At 45.4% G+C, this 24,967-nt stretch overlaps 1 protein-coding gene across 1 annotated transcript in view; it reads right to left on the bottom strand.

Moving 5' to 3' along the window:
- The window catches only part of LOC140198395 (contactin-associated protein-like 5), a 1,369,276-nt gene that overhangs the window by 182,514 nt on the left and 1,161,795 nt on the right, over positions 1 to 24,967 (bottom strand). The window contains exon 23 of the mRNA XM_072259488.1: positions 8,383 to 8,601. Coding sequence (XP_072115589.1) covers positions 8,383 to 8,601 — 219 coding nt within the window. The remainder of the gene's footprint in view (positions 1 to 8,382; positions 8,602 to 24,967) is intronic.

Genomic DNA, 24,967 nt, shown 5'->3' with positions numbered 1-24,967 from the left:
GATAGCGGAATCAAAGGTTATGGGGATAAGGCAGGAACTGGACACTGATAGTGGTTGATCAGCCACGATCACAGTGAATGGCAGTGCCGGCTCGAGGGGCCGAGTGGCCTACTCCTGCACCTATTGTCTATTGTCCATAGATCCCTCAGAGTCGTGACACAAGTTGATAGGGTGGTTAAGAGGGCATATGGTATGTTGGCTTCATTAGTTGGGGGATTGAGTTAAGCAATTTAGGGAGATAATGCTGCAGCTCTGTAAAACTCTGATTAGACCATACTAAGAGTACTGTGTTCAGTTTTGATTGATTCATTATAGGAAAGATGTGGAAGCTTTAATTTGCAGAGGAGATTTATTAGATTAGATTAGAGGACAGGTTCAGCAAGCTAGGGCTTTTCTCGTTGGAGCAAAGGGGGATGCAAGGTGACTCCGTAAAGCTGTTTGGGATGATTAATCATGGATAGAGTGGGCAGACAGCACCTTTTTCCAAGGTGGCAGCAGCTAATACAAGAGGACATAATTTTAAGGTGATCAGATGTCAAGGGTAGGTTTTTACACAGGAAGTGGTGGGTGCATGGAACATATGGCAAGGTGTGGTTCCAGAGATGCATTAGGAACATTTAAAAGACTCTTAGGCAGGCACATAGACAAAAGAAAAAAAATCAGAGCTTTATGGGAAGTTGAGGTTAGATTAATCTTGGAGTGGGTTAAAAGGTTAGCACAATATCGTGTGCCGAATGGCCTGTACTGTGGTGTACTAACATATGTTCTATGATCTTTTAATTCTATGAACCTTCAGCTTTCTGGCAAGCCTTTTACATTGTACTTAATACAATAGATTTATGAAATACAGTTGCACATCAACCACATATCCCTCAACAATTTTCTGTTACCGAATTAAAAATTTAAGTTTAGTAAAATTCAACTTTGCTACGCAAACAACCCATGATGGCTTCTATCCATTACTGTATACTCTTCCAAGTATCTGATCATTTGTTTCTATTGGTTTAGAAAAAAATATGTAATACTTGCAGCTTTCCAGTTTTCTAGCTTCACTTCTGTATCCAGAACTAATTATGATTTTATTTCTGCAGTACCCATTGTTCAACTCTCCATAAACAAGAGTGCTTCCCAGCCAGTCCTAGAAACCTGCATATGTTCTGTAATTGCAGCCAGTATTTATGTTATTTCCTCTTTCTCACCTTCTAGATCACCCCACACATTAAACATCACCTCTTTTAACCAGCTTACAACCCAGAGAACTCGAAAGGAAACAAGATATGCTGAATTCCAAGTGACTGTTCTAGAAAAAGAGAAAGGATTAATTAAGTTGTTCTCAGCTGGATACTGTGGGCTGTTTTTCAGTGTTATTGGAGCCGTACTCAACCAGGCAAGTGCAGAGTATTCTATCACACTCCTGAATTGTGCTTTGTAGATGGCAAAAGGGTCTTGTGATGTCAGAAAGTGAGACTCCAGAGATGATTAATAGAGAACTGATATAGAGGTAATGCTAAGGAACAGCAGTATATTTTATCTGTAAACAAGCAAGTTCTGTCTTTGAGTCCTTAAAGATATACTTCTCCAGCACTGAAATATTCAATTCTATCAACTTCATTATTACCCTTCATTATTCTCTTCCCTCCTTCCTAGTGCCTTGCATTCAGGAGTATTTCAAACCTACTTTATAAGACAATAAGAACCTTTGTTTCAAATATATCCAATGACTTGGCCTCCACAGCCAACTGTGGCAATGCATTCCACAGAATCATCATCATCTGGCTAAAGAAATTCCCCTCATCTCTATTCTACAGAGACATCCTTTTATTCTGAGGATGTGCCCTTCTTGTCCTAGACACTCCTACTCCTGGAAATATCTACTCCATGTCCACACTATCTAGGCCTTTCAATATTTGAGAGGTTTCAGTGAGATCCTCCCATTCTCATTATTCTAAACTCCAGCACATACATGGCCAGAACCATCAAGCTATCTTCATATGTAACACACACAATACACTGGAGGAACTCAGCAGGTCGGGCAGCATCCGTGGAAAAGATCGGTAGATGTTTCGGGCCGGAACCCTTCATCAGGACTGTAGAGGGAGGGGGCAGAGGCCCTATAAAGAAGGTGGGGGGGAAGGTGGGAAGGAGAAGGCTGGTAGGTTCCAGGTGAAAAACCAGTAAGGGGAAAGATAAAGGGGTGGGGGAGGGGCTGCAGGGAGGTGATAGGCAGGAAAGGTGAAGAAGGAATAGGGGAAAGCACAGTGGGTAGTAGAAGGAGGCGGAACTATGAGGGAGGTGATAGGCAGCTGGGGGAAGGGACAGAGTGACATAGGGATAGAGGAAGGGAGGAGGAAGGAATTACCGGAAGTTGGAGAATTCTATATTCATACCAAGGGGCTGGAGACTACCTAGACGGTATATGAGGTGTTGCTCCTCCAACTTGAGTTTGGCCTCATCATGGCAGTAGAGGAGGCCATGTATGGACATATCTGAATGGGAGTGGGAAGCAGAGTTGGAGTGGGTGGCTACTGGGAGATCCTGTCTGTTGTGGCGGACGGAGCAGAAGTGCTCGACGAAGCGGTCCCCCAATCTGTGTTGGGTTTCACCGATGTAGAGGAGGCCGCACCGGGAGCACCGGATGCAATAGATGACCCCAACAGACTCACAAGTGAAGTGTTGCCTCACTTGGAAGTACTGTTTGGGGCCCTGAATGGTGGTGAGAGAGGAGGTGTAGGGACAGGTGTAGCACCAGGTGGGAGATCCGTGGACCAGGGAGAGGCGGAGGGACTGATCCCTGCAGAAAGCAGAGAGGGATGGAGAGAGAAAGATGTGCTCAGTAGTGGGATCCTGTTGAAGGTGGCGGAAGCTGCTGAGGATAATGTGCTGGATCCAGAGGCTGTTGGGGTAGTAGGTGAGGACAAGGGGAACTCTGTCCCTGTTGTGGTGGCGGGAGAATGGGGTGAGGGCCGAAGTGCGGGAAATGGAGGAGATGTGGGTGAGGGCATCATTGATGACAGCAGAAGGGAAACCACTCTCCTTAAAGAAGGAGGACATTTGAGACGTCCTGGAACAGAAAACCTCATCCTCGGAGCAGATACGGTGGAGACAGGGGAACTTCCTAGTAAAAAAGTTATAAAGTTTCAGCATTACATTCTTGCTTTTATATTGTAGTTCTCTTGAAATGAATGCTCACATTGCATTTGCCTTCCTACAGACTCAACCCACAAGTTAAACTTTCGGAATCCTTCTCTAGGGCTCTTAAGTCCCTTTGTAGCTGTTGGCCATGTTTGCATGATTTAATGCTTTGAGTTGCTGCCATGTTTTTGGCTGATCAGATGTTTGCATTAATGAATAGTTGTACAGGTGTGTCCAATAAAGTGGCCATTGAGTGTACATCTTTCTGAATTATTCATTCTTATTCACTATTTTGTGGTGCCAGCAGTAATTTTTGCCTAGCTCTGTTTGTAGAAACTCATCCATCTACCTCTGAGCTTGTCACTGCTATAGATCACTCAGATTTATTATAATTAGAATTATAGAGCCAGACAGATCCTTGGCCCCATTGAGTCTGTACCAAGTCTAAGGCATCCGTTAGTCTTGCGAGACCATGGATCTGCGCCTGGAAAGTCTTCACTCTCCAGGGTGCTGGCCTGGGCATGGTTGTATGGAAGACCAGCAGCTGCCCATGTTGCAAGTCTTCCCTCTCCACGACACCAATGTTATCCAAGAGAAGGGCATTAGGACCCATACAGCTTGGCACAGGTGTCGTCGCAGAGCAATGTGTGATTAAGTGCCTTGCTCAAAGGACACAACACGCTGCCTCATCTGGGCTCGAATTCACGACCATCAGGTCACTAGTCCAGTTCCTTAACCACTTGGCCATGTGCCCACAAATAGGTGCTTGTACCAAGTATCAAGCACCTATTTACATAACTCCACTATAATTGCATTTACTTCCTTCACATTCTACCCCTCATCTACACACTAGAGGCAATTCATAGTGGCCAATTAACCTACTGTCAGAACAAGTGGAGTTTGAAATAATTGTTGATTTATTAAGACTCGAGTGCATCAGGACACCAGTCAAAACTGATCTCCCTGAGTGAAAATTTGTTTCAGCTTTAATATCTTCAGCTGAGAAAATTACACAAAAACTTGATTAATAGTAAAACTAGAATTTGATAGCAGAATGATAGTTACAAAAAGAGTCATTAAATACTGATAAAGGGTCTTGGCCCGAAACATTGACTCTCCATAGATGCTGTCTGACCTGCTGATTGCCTCCAGCATTTTGTATGTGTTAATGAAGTTATAGACTAGGTCTTGATTACAGAATAAAATGATTATGTACAAGTCTAAATGAGTTAACAGTAAATCAGATTTTTTTTTACAACAATGGGTGTATACTATAACATAATTAATGAACTTCCTGAAACTTGGCTGACTTCACTGTTGCATTCTCTGTCTCTACTTTTCAGTTTTGACTGTGCTTTGTTGTTACCACATTAGCACATTCCACATCAGTATTTACTAGTTATTAGCCCTCCCTGTACTTTCCCAACAATACTACCAACAGATCCCTTTAGAGGAAACTGTAACAGCCCAGGGTGAAATCACAAACTCGTATTTTCTTTTTCACGTTGATTCTGCACCCTCTCTAACATGCTGGTGGAGAGAGTTTAATTTGGATTTTTAGCATTGGAAATAGTTACATTCGAACACATCTCATTAGCGAGGCAGCAGTATGGTCGCATTGTTTATTCTAGGGACCAGCTGATTGTGCTTATGCCGGCTGGTTTAGCAAACAGAGCAGTGGACACCCCTGCTGAAATCTGGAGGAAAACACACAGAGGATGCAGAGGGGGATCACAAAGGCGAGGAAAGAGGACCGGGTCGAGACAACAGAGACTTATGGAGAAGAGGACCAATCAAAACTTTTCCATGGATGGCTTCCAGACCGTTCGGGCTGACCAGAAGTGCACTGAGAGCAGTAAGTGTTAAGGAGTTGGGGGCTTGCTGTTCTGGTTAACAACGGATGGTGCAATCCTGGTCATATTACGATCGAGGAATGTGCTTGTGGACTGGATATTGAACTTTTTGCTGATGGACTCCAGCCATATTCCACCAAGATACAACACTGGGCATCACGAGAGGTTATTCCTGCCTGCGGCCATCGAACTTTGCAGCTCCTCCCGTGGAGGGTCAGACACCCTGAGCCAATAGGCTGGTCCTGGACTTATTTCCATCTGGCATAGTTTGCAAACACAAAATAATCTGCAGATGCTGGGGTCAAAACAACACTCACAACACGCTGGAGGAACTCAACAGGTCGGGCAGCATCCATAGAAAAGATCGGTCGATGTTTCAGGCCGGAACCCTTCGTCAGGACTGTAGGGAGAAGGGGCAGAGGCCCTATAAAGAAGGTGGGGGGAGGATGGGAAGGAGAAGGCTGGTAGGTTCCAGGTGAAAAACCAGTAAGGGGAAAGATAAAGGGGTGGGAGAAGGGAGGCAGGGAGGTGATAGGCAGGAAAGGTGAAGAAGGAATAGGGAAAAACACAATGGGTAGTAGAAGGAGGTGGAACCAAGAGAGAGGTGGTAGGTAGCTGGGGAAGGGGACAGAGTGACATAGGGACAGGGGAAGGGAGGGGGAGGGAATTACTGGAAGTTGAAGAATTCTATGTTCATACCAAGGGGCTGGAGACTACCTAGACTGTATATGAGGTGTTGCTCCTCCAACTTGAGTTTAGCCTCTTCATGGCAGTAGAGGAGGCCATGTATGGACATATCTGAATGGGAGTGGGAAGCAGAGTTGAAGTGGGTGGCTACGGAGAGATCCTGTCTGTTTTGGCGGACAGAGCGGAGATGCTCAACAAAGCGGTCCCCCAATCTGCGTCGGGTTTCACCGATGTAGAGGAGGCCGCACCGGGAGCACCAGATGCAATAGATGACCCCAACAGACTCACAAGTGAAGTGTTGCCTCACTTAGAAGTACTGTTTGGGGCCCTGAATTGTGGCAAGAGAGGAGGTGTAGGGACAGGTGTAGCACTTGCGCTTGCAGGGATAAGTGCCAGGTGGGAGATCCGTGGGGAGGGACGTGTGGACCAGGGAGTCGCGGAGGGACCGATCCCTGTGGAAGGCGGAGAGGGGTGGAGAGGGAAAGATGTGCTTAGTGGTGGGGTCCTGTTGAAGGTGGCGGAAGTTGCGGAGGATAATGTGTTGGATCCGCAGGCTAGTGGGGTGGTGGGTGAGGACAAGGGGAACTCTGTCCCTGTTGTGGCGGGAGGATGGGGTGAGAGCCGAAGTGCGGGAAATGGAGGAAATGCGGGTGAGGGCATCATTGATGACAACAGAAGGGAAACCACTATCCTTAAAGAAAGAGGACATTTGAGATGTCCTGGAATGGAAAACCTCATCCTCGGAGCAGATGCAGCGGAGACGGAGGAACTGGGAATAGGGAATGGCATTTTTGCATGTGGCGGACTAGGAAGAGGTATAGTTGAGGTAGTTATGAGAGTCAGTGGGCTTGTAGAAGATGTCAGTGGACAGTCTGTCTCCAAAGATGGAGATCGAGAGATCAAGAAATGGGAGACAAGTGTCCGAGATAGACCAAATGAATTTGAGGGCTGGGTGGAAGTTTGAAGTAAAGTCGATGAAATTGATGAGCTCAGCATGGGTGCAGGAAGCAGCACCAATGTAGTCGTCAATATACCGAAGGAAATGTTGGGGAGCAGTACCAGAATATGTTTGGAGCACAGACTGTTCCACATAACCAACGACGAGGCAGGTATAGCTAGGTCCCACGCGAGTTCCCATAGCTACACCCTTGGTCTGAAGAAAGTGGGAAGAGCCAAAAGAGAAGTTATTGAGTGTGAGAACCAGTTCCGCCAACCGGAGGAGGGTAGTGGTGGTGGGGAATGGGTGAGGTCTATTATCCAGAACGTAGTGGAGGGCTTTGAGGCCTTCTTCATGGGGAATGGAGGTGTATAGGGATTGGAAATCCATAGTGAAAATGAAGCGGCTGGGACCGGGGAACTGTAAGTTATTGAAGAGGTGGAGGGCATGGGATGTATCCCGGATGTAGGTGGGGAGAGACTGAACTATGGGCGACAAAATGGAGTCCAGGTAGGCAGATACAAGTTCAGTGGGACAGGAGCAGGCAGAAACTATGGGTCTGCCGGGACAGTCAGGCTTGTGGATCTTGGGGAGGAGGTAAAACCGAGCGATACAGGGTGTGGGAATTATGAGTTTAGTGGCTGAGGATGGAAGGTCTCCGGAGTTGATAAGGGCGGTGATGATATGGGAGACAATGGTTTGATGTTTTTTGGTGGGGTCCTGTTCCAGGGGTAAGTAAGAGGAGGTGTCAGAGAGCTGCCGTTCGGCCTCAGTGAGGTAGAGGTCCGTCCGCCAGACTACTACAGCACCACCTTTGTCAGCGGGTTTGATGGTGAGGTTGGGATTTGTGCAGAGAGAGTGGAGGGCAGTGTGTTCAGAGGGAGTGAGGTTGGAACAGGAGAGAGGAGTGGTGAAGTTGAGACGGTTGATGTCTCGGCGACAGTTGGAGATAAAAAGATCGAGTGCAGGTAGAAGGCCCGGGCGGGGTGTCCAGGAGGAGGAGGAGGGTTGAAGATAGGAGAAGGGGGTCATCAGTAGGGGGAGGGGAATCCTTGCCAAAGAAGAAGGCTCAGAGACATAGGCGATGGAAGAAGAGTTCAGTGTCATGGCGGGCACAGAACTCACTGAGGTGTGGACGGAGGGGGACAAAAGTGAGGCCTTTGCTAAGGACAGAACGTTCTGCCTCAGAAAGGGGAAGGTCAGAGGGGATGGTGAAGACATGGCAAGGGTTGGGGCTGGGGTCAGAGGAGGGTGAAAAGTGGGAGGTCTCAGGAGGGACAGGGGGGTTGGGATGTTCAGGGAGAGCGGGGTTAGGCATAGTTTGCATATTGTTGTTTGATTGTTTGTGGTTTGTGTATTGCTATATTTATGCTCTATTCTTGGTTGGTGTGGCTGTAATGAAACCCAATTTCCCTCGGGATCAATAAAGTATATCTATCTATCTACCTATCTATCTACCTATGACAGCACCAGAGGTCAGGATTGAGCTTGGGTAGCTGGACTGAGAGGTAGCAACTTTACAGCTGCACTATATAGCACACCACATTGACACTGCTTGCCAACCTTTGACAAAATACCCGTTGGGGCAGAAATGTATCTTTGGTCAACTATAGTGAATGGATATGAGAAATTGCCCTTTGCTCAGCCTCACCTCCACACATTCAGTTCCATTGACTTCATGGTGAACATTCAGCTGGAGACCAACATCAGTGCTCATATTTAGATCTGACTCATATTTTCCTCCCATTATCTTCAGACAGTACAGTAAGATACCTGTTAAGGAGTACGAGGTGGTGAAGGCCGTTGATTCGCTCAGCGCTGAAGAGCCACAGTCAGATTCCACCAGGTGGCCTTTTATGGAGATGGCAGGAGAGCTGGGCTGATGCAAGGCAACTTTCAGTGGTGCAATCCCATTAAACTGGACTGAGGAGAGGCAGCCACTGAAGCCTTCTGTGTTTTCCCTCAGTACCTCTTCATCCATATTATCACTGTCTGAAATGTGATTTAAACATCATTTGGAATTAGTCAGGGGCAGCCGTGGGACATGATAAAAGATGACAGCAAGCTAATTCAGCACAAGTTAATGTGTATTACTGCCTGTGCATTACTCACGGTGAACCAATCATAATCGTCATCAGAACAACTTCTTTTAATGAAACCATATGATAGCCCAGCCCCCCACATGCACAGTGAAACTAGATATGACATTTTAAGCAAATACGGTCTTAATAGTCAGTTCTTAATTAATTTTTAAATGATTCATGTACATTGTCATTCCTTCCACTGATTCACTCACACTCTGTGTGCAGAGAGACCAAGCAGAAATTGATTGTTAATTAGACTTAGGGGAGAAGAGAGAAAGGTTGAAGTCAATTCTTCACAGGCTGAAGTCAGTTAATTGTAAATTCATCTGCATTTTAATCAAACTTACCCACGTGTGTTCTTTACTTTCTCAGCTGTGTCCCTGTCCCAACAGCTGATGAAACTCATTATTATTGTGAGAACACTTATTATCAAGTACATGTCCAGGAGATCCCTTAGGTCCTCAGGAGTCTGGCATCGCTATTTAAATGTTGACACTTTTTCAGGTGTCTTAAATTGTTTTTTCCTGCTTTACTGGAGCTTCCTGGAGTCTGATCAGCTTGGTGACATGTTGTGTTTATACATAATGTAAGTCAACATGAAATAGACCATTTGGCCCATCTTGCCATGCCAACCCTTGTGACCAGCTACAATTATGTACTGTATGTGCATGAGCCAGGTAATAATGGTCTCACTCCTACAGAGAAGATTGTGGGCTCAGCTCTCCAGCACTTGATCCTGGCAGACATGTCCATGCTCTTTGTGAATTTTTTTTCTAATAAGAGACCCATCACTGAACTTTCCACAACCTATGGCCTCACTTTCAAGGACTCTTCGCTTCATGTCTCAATATCTATTGTTTATTTATTTATTATTATTATTATTAATTATTTTTGTATTTGCACAGTTTGTTGCCTTTTGCATACTGGCTGTCTGCCTTGTTGGTGTAACCTTTCAATGATTCTATTACGGTTACTGGATTTCTTGAGTATGCCCACTAGAAAATAAATCTCAGGTTGTATATGATGACATATATGTATTTTGATAATAAATTTACTTTGAACAATGAAGACTATAAGACATAGGAGCATAATTATGCTATTTTGACTGTCAAGTCTGATCCGTCATTCCATCATGCCTGATTTATTATTCCTCTCAACCCCATTCTGCCATCGCTACATAACCATTGATGCCATGACTAATCAAGAACTTATCAAACATCTGCTTTAAATGTACCCAATGGACTTGGCATCCACAGCCATCTGTAGCAATAAATTCTACAGATTCATCACCCTCTGGCTAGAGAAATTCTTCCTCATCTCATTCTAAAGGGATGTTCTTGTATTCTGAGACTGTGCCCTCTGGCCCTAGACTTCCCCACTATAGGAAACATCCTCTCCATATCCACTCTATCTAGAGGTGAACACTTGATCTTCCAGTCTATCTTGTGGCTCTTGCCGACTTTCCCTGCACTTTCCTTTCTACTAATTCAAGGTAATCATGCACGACACTATCCTCCTTAATGGCACACAAAGCAAACGCATTTTACTGCATATCAGTACAGATGACAATACTAATCTGATACCACAACCACAAACTATTTGGAAACCTGTTATGGATCTTTCTTCTGTTGCCAGGCAATAAATAATGAGATATGTTGGAGTGGGTACTTGGGCTCCAGCTATCAGAGATCAGCACAAACAGCACCTTCTGGCCCAGTGAGCTGCAATGCCCAGCTGCCCACCGATTTTCATACTAGCACAATCACAGGACAATTTACAATGACCAATTAACCTACTATCTGGTATGTCTTTGGACTGTGGGAGGAAACTAGAGCATCCAGAAGAGTCCCACACATTCATGGAGAGGAGGTACAAACTCAGGGTCAGAACTGAACTCTGAACTTCGACACTGTGAGCTGTAATAGCGTCATGGTACTGTGGGGCCTTACATGCCTGTCGGTAGGCTATGTTTAATGAAATGTATCACAGGGAGTGCTTGGGCTCCAGTTACCAATGAGTTGACTGACAGTATCAAATCTGCTGATTTGAAACAAGGAGGGATTGGAGATAAGATGTGAAGAGACTTCAAGGTGATATAAATAACTTGAGTGAATGACACATGGAATATAATATGGAAAAATGTGAGGTTATTCCACTGAAGTGCTGAAAACAGAAAAACAAAGAATTTATTTTAAACAGTGAGAGATGTGGTATAGGTGTTATTCAAAGGACCAAGATGTACACAAATCAGTGAAATCATATGTGTAAGCCCAGCAAGAGCTTGTGAAGGCAATGCTACATGAAAGAATTTGAATACAGGAATAGAACTGTCTTACTCTAATTATTTAGGCTTTTAGTGTGATTGCGCATGGAGCATTTTGTGAAGTTTCGATCTCCTTATCTAAGTAAGTAAGGTAAGGGGGAGGAGGGGGGTATTTAAAGGAGATGTGTAATGCAAGATTTTTTTTACACAAAGAATGGTAGGAACCTGTATGGCACTGCCAGGGGAAGTGATGGCAACACATTAATGCAATCGTGAAAAAGGCACATCAGTTATTCTACGTCACTTGGAATTTGAGCGGAATTAGTATGTCACCAAAGACACTTCCAAATTTCAACAGATGTACCATGTACAGAATCATCCAACATAGCCATTCTAGAAACAAACTACAGTATGATGCATTACAAATACTCGTGCCAATTCTGAAATTGTCACTGTAAAGTACTGCTTGAGTATAACGCGAGTTATAAATTTTCACATATAATATCAACTGACCACTATCTGCCAAAATTGTGCAGTCTTCCATAGTTTCTATGTGCTAACATGCATTCTGACTGTTTGCATCATCACCTGGTATGGAGGATCAAAAGAGGTTGTAGGGTATAGACTCAGTTATCTCCATCATGGGTGCAATTCTTCGCACCATCGGTCACATCTTCAAAAGGTGGTGCCTCTAAAGGCGCTTCCTATATTCAGGACCTTCACCATCGGGGACCTGTCCTCTTCGGGAAGGAGCCTGAAGACCCCACACTCAATATTATAAAGTCTCTCCAAAATTCAAGGAAAATTTAACTTGGGCTGCTGATTTCCTTAAACTTATCTTACACTGAGAAAATAAAGAAGAAAACATTTTTATGTAAGCAGTCATGTTTTAAAAACTAATTAGAAGGACATGCCTCATTAAACTACAGAATTCAATAGTCTAATCTCTTTGGGGAAGAAAATGAATTCAGCATTTGATGAATGCTCATAGAGCCTCATTAGTGAACCGGCTGAAATAGATTTTTTTTAAAAAAAAAGCTTAACCTCGATGCATATCCGGGTCAGGCAAGACTACTAAAGTGTTTTGAAGGAGTCATCCAACACAGCCATTCTAGAAACAAACTACAGCATGATGTATTGTAAATACTCATGCCAATTCTGAAATTGCCACTGTAGAGTACTGCTTGAGTATAACACGAGTTATAAATTTTCGCATATAATATCAACTGACCACTATCTGCCAAAATTGTGCAGTCTTCCATAGTTTCTATATGCTAACATGCATTTTAACTTGCTATCATCTTTGACACTAATTGGCATACAGTGGCATGCAAACGTTTGGGCACCCCTGGTCAAAATTTCTGTTACTGTGAATAGCTAAGTGAGTAAAAGATGAACTGATTTCCAAAAGGCATAAAGTTAAAGATGACACATTTTTTTAATATTTTAAGCAAGAAAACATTTTTATTTCCATCTTTTACGGTTTCAAGATAACAAAAAAGGAAAGGGCCCAAAGCAAAAGTTTGGGCACTTTGCATGGCAGTACTTAATAACACCCCCTTTGACAAGTATCACAGCTTGTAAATGCTTTTTGTCATCAGCTAAGAGTCTTTCAATTCTTGTTTGGGGGATTTTCGTCCTTTCTTCCATGCAAAAGGCTTCTAGTTCTGTGAGAATCTTGGGCCGTCTTGCATGCACTGCTCTTTTGAGTTCTATCCACCGATTCTCAATGATGTTTATGTCAAAGGACTGTGAGTTAAAAGTTATATTTTAACTTCATCAGTCCACAGGACTTGTTTCCAAAATGCATTAGGCTTTTTTAGATCTTCCTTTGAACCTTTTGAATAGAACTTTTTTGGCCACAATGAGCAAAGGTATGTTTGGAGAAAAAAGTGTGCAGAATTTCATGAAAAGAATGCCTCTCCAACTGTTAAACATGGGAGTGAATCAATCATGCTTTGGGTTTGTGTTGCAGCCGGTGGCATGGGAAACATCTACTGGTTGAGGGAAGAATGAATTCAATTAAATACCAGCAAATTCTGGAAGCAAACATCACACCGTCTGTAAAGAAGCTGAAGGTGAAAAGAGGATGGCTTCTACAACAGGATAATGAACCTAAACACACCTCAAAATCCACAATGAACTATCTCAAGAGGTGCAAGCTGAAGTTTTTGCCATGACCCTCACAGTCCCATGACCTAAACATAATCCAGAATCGGTGAATAGACCTCAAAAGAGCAGTGCATGCAAGACGGCCCAAGAATCTCACACAACTAGAAGCCTTTTGCAAGGAAGAATGGGCGAAAATCCCCCAAACAAGAATTGAAAGACTCCTAGCTGGTTACAAAAAGCATTTATAAGCTGTGATACTCGACAAAGGGGATGTTACTAAGTACTGCCATGCAAGGTGCCCAAACTTTTGCTTCTGGCCCTTTTTCTTTTTTGTTATTTTGAAACTGTAAAAGGTGGAAATAAAAAACATTTTCTTGCTTAAAATATTAAATAAATGTGTCATCTTTAACTTTATACCTTTTGGAAATCAGTTCAGCTTTTACTCGCTTAGCTACTCACAGTAACAGAAATTTTGACCGGGGTGCCCAAACTTTTGCATGCTACTGTATTTCTAGAATTGTCATTAGACGAAGGAAGTCGTCAGATGCAGGAGGTAATGTCAGAAGGAATAAAACAGGATGTGACAGAATGTACAATTTTCCTGTTTGCATACTGCATCCTTCATTACCTGTGATTACAGGGTTCCTGCTGAGGAACTGAAGAAACTGAATGAGTCAGGGCCAACATTTTTTTTTGTCAAGTTTTAGAAATTGTCACTGCTTTAAACCATAGAAACCATAGAAACCATAGAAACTACAGCACAGAAACAGGCCCTTTGGCCCTTCTTGGCTGTGCCGAACCATTTTCTGCCTAGTCCCACTGACCTGCACACGGACCATATCCCTCCATACACCTCCCATCCATGTATCTATCCAATTTATTCTTAAATGTTAAAAAAGAAGCCGCATTTACCACCTCGTCTGGCAGCTCATTCCATACTCCCACCACTCTCTGTGTTAAGAAGTCTCCCCTAATGTTCCCTTTAAACTTTTCCCCCCTCACCCTTAACCCATGTCCTCTGGTTTTTTTCTCCCCTTGCCTCAGTGGAAAAAGCCTGCTTGCATTCACTCTATCTATACCCATCATAATTTTATATACCTCTATCAAATCTCCCCTCATTCTTCTACGCTCCAGGGAATAAAGTCCTAACCTATTCAACCTTTCTCTGTAACTGAGTTTCTCAAGTCCCGGCAACATCCTTGTAAACCTTCTCTGCACTCTTTCAACCTTATTTATATCCTTCCTGTAATTTGGTGACCAAAACTGAACACAATACTCCAGATTCGGCCTCACCAATGCCTTATACAACCTCATCATAACATTCCAGCTCTTATACTCAATACTTTGATTAATAAAGGCCAATGTACTAAAAGCTCTCTTTACGACCCTATCTACCTGTGACGACACTTTTAGGGAATTCTGTATCTGTATTCCCAGATCCCTCTGTTCCACTGCACTCCTCAGTGCCTTACCATTAACCCTGTATGTTCTACGTTGGTTTGTCCTTCCAACGTGCAATACCTCACACTTGTCAGTATTAAACTCCATCTGCCATTATTCAGCCCATTTTTCCAGCTGGTTCAAGTCCCTCTACAGGCTCTGAAAACCTTCCTCACTGTCTACTACACCTCCAATCTTTGTGTCATCAGCAAACTTGCTGATCCAATTTACCACATTATCATCCAGATCATTGATATAGATGACAAATAACAATGGACCCAGCACTGATCCCTGTGGCACACCACTAGTCACAGGCCTCCACTCAGAGAAGCAATTCTCTACCACCACTCTCTGGCTTCTTTCATCGAGCCAATGTCTAATCCAATTTACCGCCTCTCCATGTATACCTAGCCACTGAATTTTCCTAACTAACCTCCCATGCAGGACCTTGTCAAAGGCCTTACTGAAGTCCATGTAGACAATATCCACTGCCTTCCCTTCATCCACTTTCCTGGTAACCTCCTCGAAAAACTCCAACAGATTGGTCAAACATGACCTACCACACACAAAGCCATGTTGACTCTCCCTAATAAGCCCCTGTCTATCCAAATGCTTGTAGATTCTGTCTCTTAGTACTCCCCCCAATAACTTACCTACTACTGACGTTAAACTCACTGGCCTATAATTTCCTCGATTACTTTTCGATCCTTTTTTAAACAACGGATCAACATGAGCCACTCTCCAATCTTCTGGCACTTCACCCGTAGACAGCGACATTTTAAATATTTCTGCCAGGGCTCCCACATTTTCAACACTAGTCTCCTTCAAGGTCCGAGGGAACACTCTGTCAAGTCCCGGGGATTTATCCACTTTAATTTTCCTCAGGACAGCAAGCATCTCCTCCTTTTCAATCTGTACAGTTTCCATGGTCTCACTACTTGATTCCCTCAATTCCATAGATTTCATGCCAGCTTCCTTAGTAAATACAGACGCAAAAAAACGATTTAAGATTTCCCCCATTTCCTTTGGCATAAACATATGAACAAAAAGGATGGCAAGCCTAATTTAGAAATAATACCACTGAATGATTCTGCCCAATGCAGCAAAAGCACAGAAACAGAAAAAAGTATCATTACTAACAACACAGACAGGAAAACAATTTTATCCCATGAAGTTAATGCATTTCCTGAACTCTCCACTGTGTTATATTGAGTCACGATTACTTTAAGTGGAATAAACCGCCAACAGATGTAACATGTCAATCCAGTGAACTTCTGTTAGTAGGAGGGTACAGTGCCACCATGTCATGGCCTGGCATGCAATCACCCTCTGCTTAGACCCCAGACCTCCCAAACTTTTTCCATCTCTTTGTGTCTATTTCGCTTCACACTGCAACAGAATTTTTACCCAGAGGTAGCAAAATCTTTGTATCAAATTTTATCTGAAGGCACACTTACAAAACAACTTCCTTCCCCGTTACGTGCGTGGGCAAGTCCTAAAATGCTTTGGGATGTTTCAGAATAAGAAGTTGCCCACATGACTAAGGCGAAGAGTTTCAAGATCGAGTTTAATTTCATTCAACTTTGCATGAATACCCATGAATACAGCCAAATGAAACAGTGTTATTCCAGGGCCAAGGTGAAAAACACAGTACCAACAGTCATACACTGCACAAGGCACAGATAGCACATGTAAGATAGCAGTCACAGACAAAAATATAGTTCAGGTCCCTGAGTCCATGAAAGTTGCAGCTGTCTGCAGTCAAATATAATACATCTTCCCTTCTTCTACTAGTGTTGTAAATCTTTCTGAAATCTTTATCTCAGGGATCTGCTGAGGCTGAGTCACTGATCATATTCAAGGCTGTGACAGATTATAAGGGAGGCATTGATTATGGAGATAGACAAAATGTGGTGATGAGGCCACAATCAGCCATGATTTTATTGCAAAAAACAAGGTAGGCTATATGGCATTTACCTGCTCCTATGTATTTTTTTTGTGCATAATATAACACAACATAAATATGAGCTGTTGTTGGGAGTGTAAATTTGTATACTTTTACAAGATAGCATCAAATATGCTAACAGAAGCTTGTCTAACTCAATTTCTATAAAACCCTGCTTCAAAAATGAGTGGGTAATTGTTATTCCACATTGAGTAATTCAGTAACTGGATTGTGTATCAAGATGATAAAGCATTCACGGTATTCGGTTATTTGGTAACCCATTTGGAAAAAAAAACTTCAACAGTTCATCAAAAGCAAGACTGAAAATTCTGGAAAGCTAATACAAATATAGACAAGGAAGTCTACTGCTCATGTTTTGGTCACAGTTTATCAACCTTGAAATCTGTTGAGTCCATGAAGTGCACGTCAATCTGTTTCATCAAACAATATAATGGATTTAGTGGAGGTCTAATTCTTTCCCCTTTGCAGTCACATCATGCCAGAGAAGTGCTTGATCTCATCAAAACTGACTCGTGTGATTCAGTTTGAAGTAAAGTGGAATTGTGTTCCGATGTGACCGCAGTGACATTGGATCGTATTTTGATACACAGTAGAGAACAACATACTCTGCTCCCATATTATAATGGAAAGCTCGATCAAAGTGAGGACTTTGGAAAATGAAATTATTGCAACACTTACATAGCATAAATCTTGAAGACCAATCAAGATAGCATGCTACTGATATACAGTGAATAAATATAAACAGGTCAACTCATTAGACATCATCTGTGAAGAAACAATAATAATTCAGACCTGCTAAGTACTTCCAGTGTTTCCTATTTTCATTTGGTATTTCGTTCAGTTTATTATTATCTCATGTACCATGATACAGTGAAATACTTGTCTTGCGTAGTGTTCTTACGGATCAAAACATTACATTCAGCTAGAATAACATAAATCAATAACAATGCAGAATAAAGTGCCATAGATACCAGAAAAGTACAGTGCTGGTAAAGGATAAAGTGTAAGATCATTATGAAGTGATTGTAATGCCAAGAATCCATTTTATCACACAAGAGGTCCATTCAAGCGTGTCTTTGAGCCTGATGGCAATTGCTTTCCGGCTTTTCAATCTTCTTCCCAATGGAAGAGAGGAGAAGACAGAATGCTCAGGGTGATAGGGTCTTTGATTATGTTGTTGACGTTTCAATGAGGTCTCAAGCCAAAACGTTGACTGTTTACTCTTTTCCATAGATGCTGCCTGGCCTGCTGATTTCCTCCAGCATTTTGTGTGTGCTGCTTTGGATTTCCAGCATCTGCAGATTTTCTTGTGTTTTTGATTATGCTGGCAGCTTTACTGAGGCAGCAAGAAGATAGGAAAGGCTGCTTCCTGTGATGTGCTGAGCTAAGAGAATTCCTTAATTCTATTCGCTCTGGCTCTCAGGCTTTCTAATTATGAATACAGGTCTTTTTCTAGGCTACTCTGTCTCATTTTAGACCCCTTATCATTTCATATTTAAGTTACCTTATTTAAATTATTCATTTCCAAAATCAGACTGCCACGACCTTTCCTGTCTTTTGACAACTTCATTAAAAATCTCTTGAATCAAAATTCTATTATATCCTTCCTGTAATGTGGTTACTAGAAGGAACCAAACATACTGCTCAACTTGGCTTACAATGCTCTAGCCACTTTACTAATCAGGATGATGGTCATATCTTTCAATTGCGTATACTTGGAGGATGGCAGGGCATTCTCTCTCTTGATGCATGCTAGCTCCTTCCTAAAAAGTAAAGTGTGATTTAAAGAATTTTTGATATCCAGTGCAGCTCTTTACTGGCTCTCCAGCTGTCTGTTAAATCTCCTTAAGGACATGCATGAAGGTAGTACCTACACACAGTCACCTCTTTAATAGGCACACCTGTACACCTGCTCAAAATGTGAATATCTAATCAGTCAATCACGTGGCAGCAGTCAATGCATAAAAGCATGCAGACATGGTCAAAAGGTTCAGTTATTGTGCAGAGCAGACATCAGAATAGGGGAGAAATGCGATCTGTGACTTTGACCATGGTGCTAGATAGAGTGGTATGGGTATTCCAGAAACTGCTGATCTCCTGGGACTTTCATGTACAACATTTCCTAGAGTTTACAGAGAATAGCATAAAAAGACAAAACAAAATCCAATGAGCGGCAGCTCTCTGGGTGAAAATGTCTTGCTAATGAGGGAGGTCAGAAGAGAATGGCTAGACTGGTTCAAACTGACAGGAAGGCAACAATAACTCAAATAACCACAAATTACAATAGTGGTGTGCAGATTAGCGTCTCTGAATGCACAATACTTTGAACCTTGTAGTGGGTGGCCTACAGCAGCAGAAGACCAAGAACATACACTCAGTGGCCACTTTATTAAGCAAATTTATTGAGTTCTATTATGTCTCCCCTCAGCTCCTGCCACTCGAGAAAACAACAAGTTTGTCCATCCTCTCCTAGTAACATGTGCCCTCAAGGCAGCATCCCAGTACATCTCTTCTGCACCCTCTCCACAGCCTTAATATCCTTCCTATAATGGGGAGAAAAGAACTGAATGTGATACTTCATATGCAGCTAAACAAATGTGAGTCCCTTTCACAGCTTATTTATTCATTGTTGCTTGTATGAACTCTGATTTTAATATGTTTTTAATAAAAATGCATAGATCAAATTTTCATTGAGATTTGAATGCAAGAGTTATTTACAGAGATCCTTTAAACTGCCTACAGCAATGTAGAATGCCCTCCTTTGGTCAAGGTTGATCATGGATGCTGTATCCTGACTGTCTACGTGTTATACAAGCCAGGACAGTACGATATGGAGAGCAAGCTGCTGCCCATGCAGCAGGCTCCCCCTCTCTATACAGCTGATGAATCCAAAGGAATGGCAGAGAGTCATACAGTTTGACACCAGCAGAGTTTGCAGGAGTTGCCGTTCACCGTCAAATACAACATAGGACTGCCTTAGGGAATGCTACTCTGGATTTTTCCTGGAGAGTTAACTTCCGAACCCTTCCCAATGAATCGGGATAGTTGCAAGACAGCGAAGGTTTGAAATCAGAGTTTTCCTTCTCCTAGGTGAGCTGCCAAACATAGCTGATAACCCCCATCTGCCCAGAGTGACTGGTTTTAAGGTGCCAATAACCCACCTTTGCCCTTTCTCCTTTTAGAAGAAACAGTTTTTTTATTTCAAAATATACTTTATTCAAAAATAAATATATACAATAAACCATTCAATAACTTCCCATCCTTTACATACGTTTCCATTATAGTCAGTTGTTCACATTACCATATCACTGTTGAGGGGTATACTCCCCGCCACCCAACCCCTTCCACTCCCACGGGTGGAGAAACCTATACCGTGGTCCTTCCCCACCGGGCCCTTGCAGTGGCTGCACCGAGTTTCAGTGCGTCCCTCAGCACGTACTCCTGCAGCTGAAAATGTGCCAGTCGGCAGCACTCTCCCATGGGCATCTCCATGTGCTGGTAGATCACCAGGTTTCGGGCCGACCAAAGAGCGTCTTTCACTGAGTTGATGATCTGCCAGCAGCACCAGATGTTGGTCTCTTTGTGCGTCCCCAGGAACAGCCCGAAGATCAACAGTCCTCTGTTACGCAGCTGCTGGGGATGAAACGTGACACTAGCCCGTCCATCCTCCTCCACACCATCTTTGCGAACTGACAGTGTGCGAAGAAGTGGGTCACAGACTCCTCCTCACTGCAGTCCTCCCGTGGGCAGTGAGGTGCGGAGACGACGTTCCAGGCATACAGGAGGGCTCTGACTGGGAGGGACCCTCTCACCGCCAGCCAGGCGAAGTCTTGGTGCCTGTTGGTGAGATCTGGCGATGAGACATTTTGCCTGATGAACTGGACGGTCTGCTCAGGGAACCACCCCACTGTGTCCATCACGTCCTTCTCCTGCAGTGCCTGCAGGACATTACGTACCGACCACTGCCTGATGGCCTTGTGATCAAAGGCGTTCTCCTGGAAGAACCTCTCTACGAAGGACAAGTATGGCGCCGATCACCAGCTGACTGGGGCGTTGCGCGGGAGTGGGGCCAGACCCATCCTTCGTAGCCAGGGCGACAGGTAGAACCTGGACACATAGTGGTACTTGATGCCCACATACCTGGGTTCTACACACAACCTGATGCGTCCACATACGAAGCTGGCCATCCATCAGGGTGAGGGTGACAGTGGGGACATTCTTGCCCCCGTTGTCCAGGGATTTGTGCATGACGGTCCATCTCACCCGCTCCATCTTGGATCTCCAGACGAATCTGAAGACAGCTCGGGTGATTTCCGAGCTGTAGGAGCGGGGGACGGGCCACACCTGCGCCAAGTACAGCAGCCCTGAGAGCACCTCACACCTGATGACCAGGTTCTTGCCCGTTATCGACAGGGAGTGCTCTCCCCACAGTCCCAGTTTCTGTTTCACCTTGGCAGTCCGCTCCTGCCAGTTCTTGTTGCACGCCTCAGCCCCTCCGAACCAGATCCCCAACACCTTCACGTGGTCAGACCTGATGGTGAAGGGGACGCTGGATCGATCGGGCCAGTTGCCGAAGAGTATGGCTTCACTCTTCGTTCAGTTGACCCTGGCCCGTGACGCCAGCTCGAACTGTTCGCAGATGCTAATCAACCTGCGAACTGACCTTGGATCAGAGCAGAAGACGGTGACATCATCCATGTACAGGGAGGTTTTCGCTTGGGTCCCTCCACTGCCGGGCAGCGCCATCCCTCCTGACGGCTTCCGCAAAGGGTTCTATGCAGCAGACAAACAAGACAGGGGAGAGAGGACAGTCCTGCCTGACTCCAGACCTGATGAGGAAGCTGTCTGTTTCCCACCCGTTGACCTGGACTGCACTACGGACCTGTGTAGAGCAGTCTAATCCAATTCTGGTTTCCCTCCCCAAATCCCATTTTGGAGAGCACGTCTGTCATGTACGTGTGCGATATCCTGTCGAAGGCTTTCTCCTGGTCCAAGCTGACCAGGCAGGCGTTCAACCCCTGTCCTGCACGTAGACGATGGTGTCCCTCAGCAGCACGAGGCTGTCTGAGATCTTCCTGCCCGGTACAGCACAGGTTTGGTCCGGGTGGATCACCTGTCCCAGAGCAGACTTGACCCCGTTGGCGATAGCCTTGGACAGGATATTGTAGTCCACATTCAGGAGAGAGATGGGTCTCCAATTTCTAATGTCCTCCCTTTCCCCCTTCTACTTGTAGATGAGGGTGATGATGCCCTTCCTCATGGACTCTGACATACTGCCGGCCAGAAGCATAGCGTTGTACACTTCCAGCAGGTCTGGGCCCATCCAGTTCCACAGAGCCGAGTACAACTCAGCCGGTAAGCCGTCGCTTCCGGGAGTCTTAGCGGACTCAAAGGAACGGATGGAGCCTGTCAGCTCGTTGAGGGTCAGTGGCTGATCCAGACTCTTCCGCTTGCTGTCGTCTAAGAAGGCTGTGGATTCTGTGGCCTTTTCGTCGTACAGACCGGCATAGAAGGACTTGCAGATCCTCAGTATGTCGGTCTGCGAGGACGCGACTGAGCTGTCCTCTTCCTTAAGGTTGTGGATCACAGAGCTCCCCCTGTGCACCTTTTGGAAGAAGAAGCGTGAGCACGTCTCGTCCTGCTCCACGGTTTGAACCCTTGATCGGAAGATGATCTTGGAGGATTCGGCGATGAGGCGCTGGGCTTGCCGGCCCTTCACCTCTCACAATTCCTCCCTGACATCCACCCCCTTTGATTACAGAAGGAGAAGTTGCTGCAACTCTGTCTGGAGTTTACGCAGTTCCCTCTGCTCCTGCCTTGCTTTCTGGATACCCTTGTGGATGAAGAACCTCTTAATGTTCTCCTTGGTGGCTTCCCACCAGTGAACAGGGGAATCAAAGAAGGCTTTCAAGGTTCTCCAACCTGTATACTCCCTCTCTAGTTCCTCGATGTTCTCTGCGGTCCGCAGCTTTACATTCAGCTTCCAAGTCCCCCTGCCTGCCTTCTGGTCCTCCTGTAAGTGACAGGTGGCTCTCAGAAGGCAGTGGTCAGAGGAGAACACCAGTGTGACGTCGGTGGACCTGACCCTGAGGGACTCTGACAGGAAGAGGAAGTTGATCCGGGAGCGGGCTGTGTCGTCCGATCGTGTCCAGGTGGTTTGAGGCTGTGCTCCACCTGTGGAGTCTGGAGGTACCGTCCAGCCTGCTGTCAGCACTGCCAGATCGTCCAGCTGCAGCAATGGTGCAGTTGAAGTCTCCGGCCAGAACGACCGGCTGGGACGTCACCAGCAGCTGTGGGAGCTGCTCGAAGACGGCCAGCCGCTCGCTCCGCACGGGGGAGGCGTACACGTTGATCAGCCAGAGCGGAGTGCCCGGTATTTGATGTCTGCTACCAGGAGGCGCCCCGCAACCACCTCTTTAACTTGGGTGATTGAGAAGTTGCCTCCCCGTAGCAGAATCCCCAGGCCGGAAGCGCGACAATCGTTCCCCCCCCCCTCCGACCACACAGACAAACCCTTGGTCCACCACCGTGACCACCTCCGATAGTTACAGAGGTGTGGTTGTCCGCACTCCTGGAGGAAGGTCATGTCGGCCTTTACAGTGTCCAGGTACTGGAGCGTGCTGACGCATCGCCCAGTACGCTTCAAACTGCGCACGTTCAAGCACACCAATTTAAGGTCTGCCATCATTGTAAGTCCTTTATTTCAGCTGCTCTCCGTCCTCACCCTTGCAGTCCTGAGCCTTCATTCCCACCACCTTTGTGAAGATATCCACCTCCTGTGGGCTCAGGGACTGCAGGTAATACTCCCCCGGGTGTGGCAGTTCGGGTTCTGGGCCTGGGGGGTTGTTGACTTCCTGGGCTGCTTCCCCTTCAGGCTGCTGGGTGCCAGCCATGGCTCTGCTCCCAGATTCCCGGAGCTGGGGGTCTCTGCTGCTCTCCGCCTCCTGTATTTGGGGGGAGTGGCCAGCAGACTTTCTCCCCTCTCTCTCCTCCTCTCCGCCTGTTCTGCCAGCTGCTTCTTCCGCCGGGGCAGCAGGCCTCCCCCAACTCCTTTCTCCTCTGAAGAGGACAGGGTACCGGAGGCTGTGTGGTTCCCTGCCCTTTTCTTGTGTTGCTCCGCCTTCTGTCGCTTGGCCGCCACCTTTTGGGTCTTTTTGCGTTTCACGACCTTCCATTCGCTTTCGGCCTCGACTCTCCCCTCCTCCATGGACTCCTGCTCATCGTTTGGCTGGTCCTGGAGGGTCTGCAAGGGCCTTGGGGTGCTTGCACCTTCCTCCCTGGTTTCGTTATCCGTCTTATCGGGTGCCTCGTCTGCAGCGCTGGAGCGTACGTCCGAACCTGCCTGGGCCCTTTCAGTGCAAGCACTTCCCCGGGTCGCCTGTGCGTAGGTGCCCCCACGCCTCGGGCAGGCTCTGTACAGGTGGCCAGCCTGTCTGCAAAGGTTGTAGGACTTGGCCTGCGTGCAGTCTTTGGTCAGTTCTGTCACGACGTAGTAGCTAAGCCACATGTGAAGGCCAGGAGCTGGACCTGGTTATCAGAGGCTACTGTCAGAGGCACACACCACATTGGGAGTAAGCAGCAGTTAATAGTTAGTGGGAGTTTATCCCCCACCGCTCGCCAGCCCTAACAACCTTAAGGAACACATAGCAATGTAGCACACTTCATGACTAGGGCAGCTCAGATGTGTAATATGCTCAGGAACAAAGGTGCTGAGAACCTGAAATCAAAGTGAATTTAAAATTTACTTTAGATGACATAGATAGGAGTAGGGATAAGGTCCTGAAGAAGGAATATAGGGGGTTAGGAAAGAAGTTAAAAAGCAGGACCTCAAGGGTGGTCATCTCGGGATTGCTGCCTGTGCCATGAGACAGAAAGGGTAGGAACAGGAGGTTATGGCAGATGAATGCATGGCTGAAGAGTTAGTGAGTTGGTGCAAGGGGCAGGAGTTCAGATTTCTGGATCATTGGGATCTCTTCTGGGGAAGGTCTGATCCATACAAAAAGTACGGGCTGCACCTGAACTGGAAAGGGACCAATACCCTGAATGGGCAGGTTTGCTAGAGCTTTTGGGGAGGGTTTAAACTAGATTGGCAGGGGGGTGGGAATCAGAATGTGAGTGCAGAGATTGGGGTAGAAGGACAAGGGCATGATGCTGTGTGTTCTGAGTTGGTGAGGAAGGACAGGCAGGGGACAAAACATAAATATAGCCAGTTAGAGGAGCTGAAATGCGTCTATTTCAATGCTAGGAGTATTAGGAATAAAGGGGATGAACTTAGAGCATGGATCAGTACGTGGATCTACGATGTTGTGACCATTACTGAAACTTTTCTGGAGGAAGGGCAGCACTGGCTGATGCAGGTATCAGGGTTTAGGTGTTTTAAAAGGAATAGGATGGGAGGTAGAAAAGCGGGGGAGTAGCATTACTGGTCAGACATAGTATCACGGCTGTAGAAAGGGAGGACGCTACAGAGGGAGTGTCCACTAAGTTGGCGTG

The sequence above is a fragment of the Mobula birostris genome, chromosome 5 (assembly GCF_030028105.1).
Source record: "Mobula birostris isolate sMobBir1 chromosome 5, sMobBir1.hap1, whole genome shotgun sequence".
NCBI classification, from domain to species: Eukaryota; Metazoa; Chordata; class Chondrichthyes; order Myliobatiformes; family Myliobatidae; genus Mobula; species Mobula birostris.
Note: the sequence above shows the minus strand (reverse complement) of the source record. Positions and strands in the feature narration are given on the sequence as shown.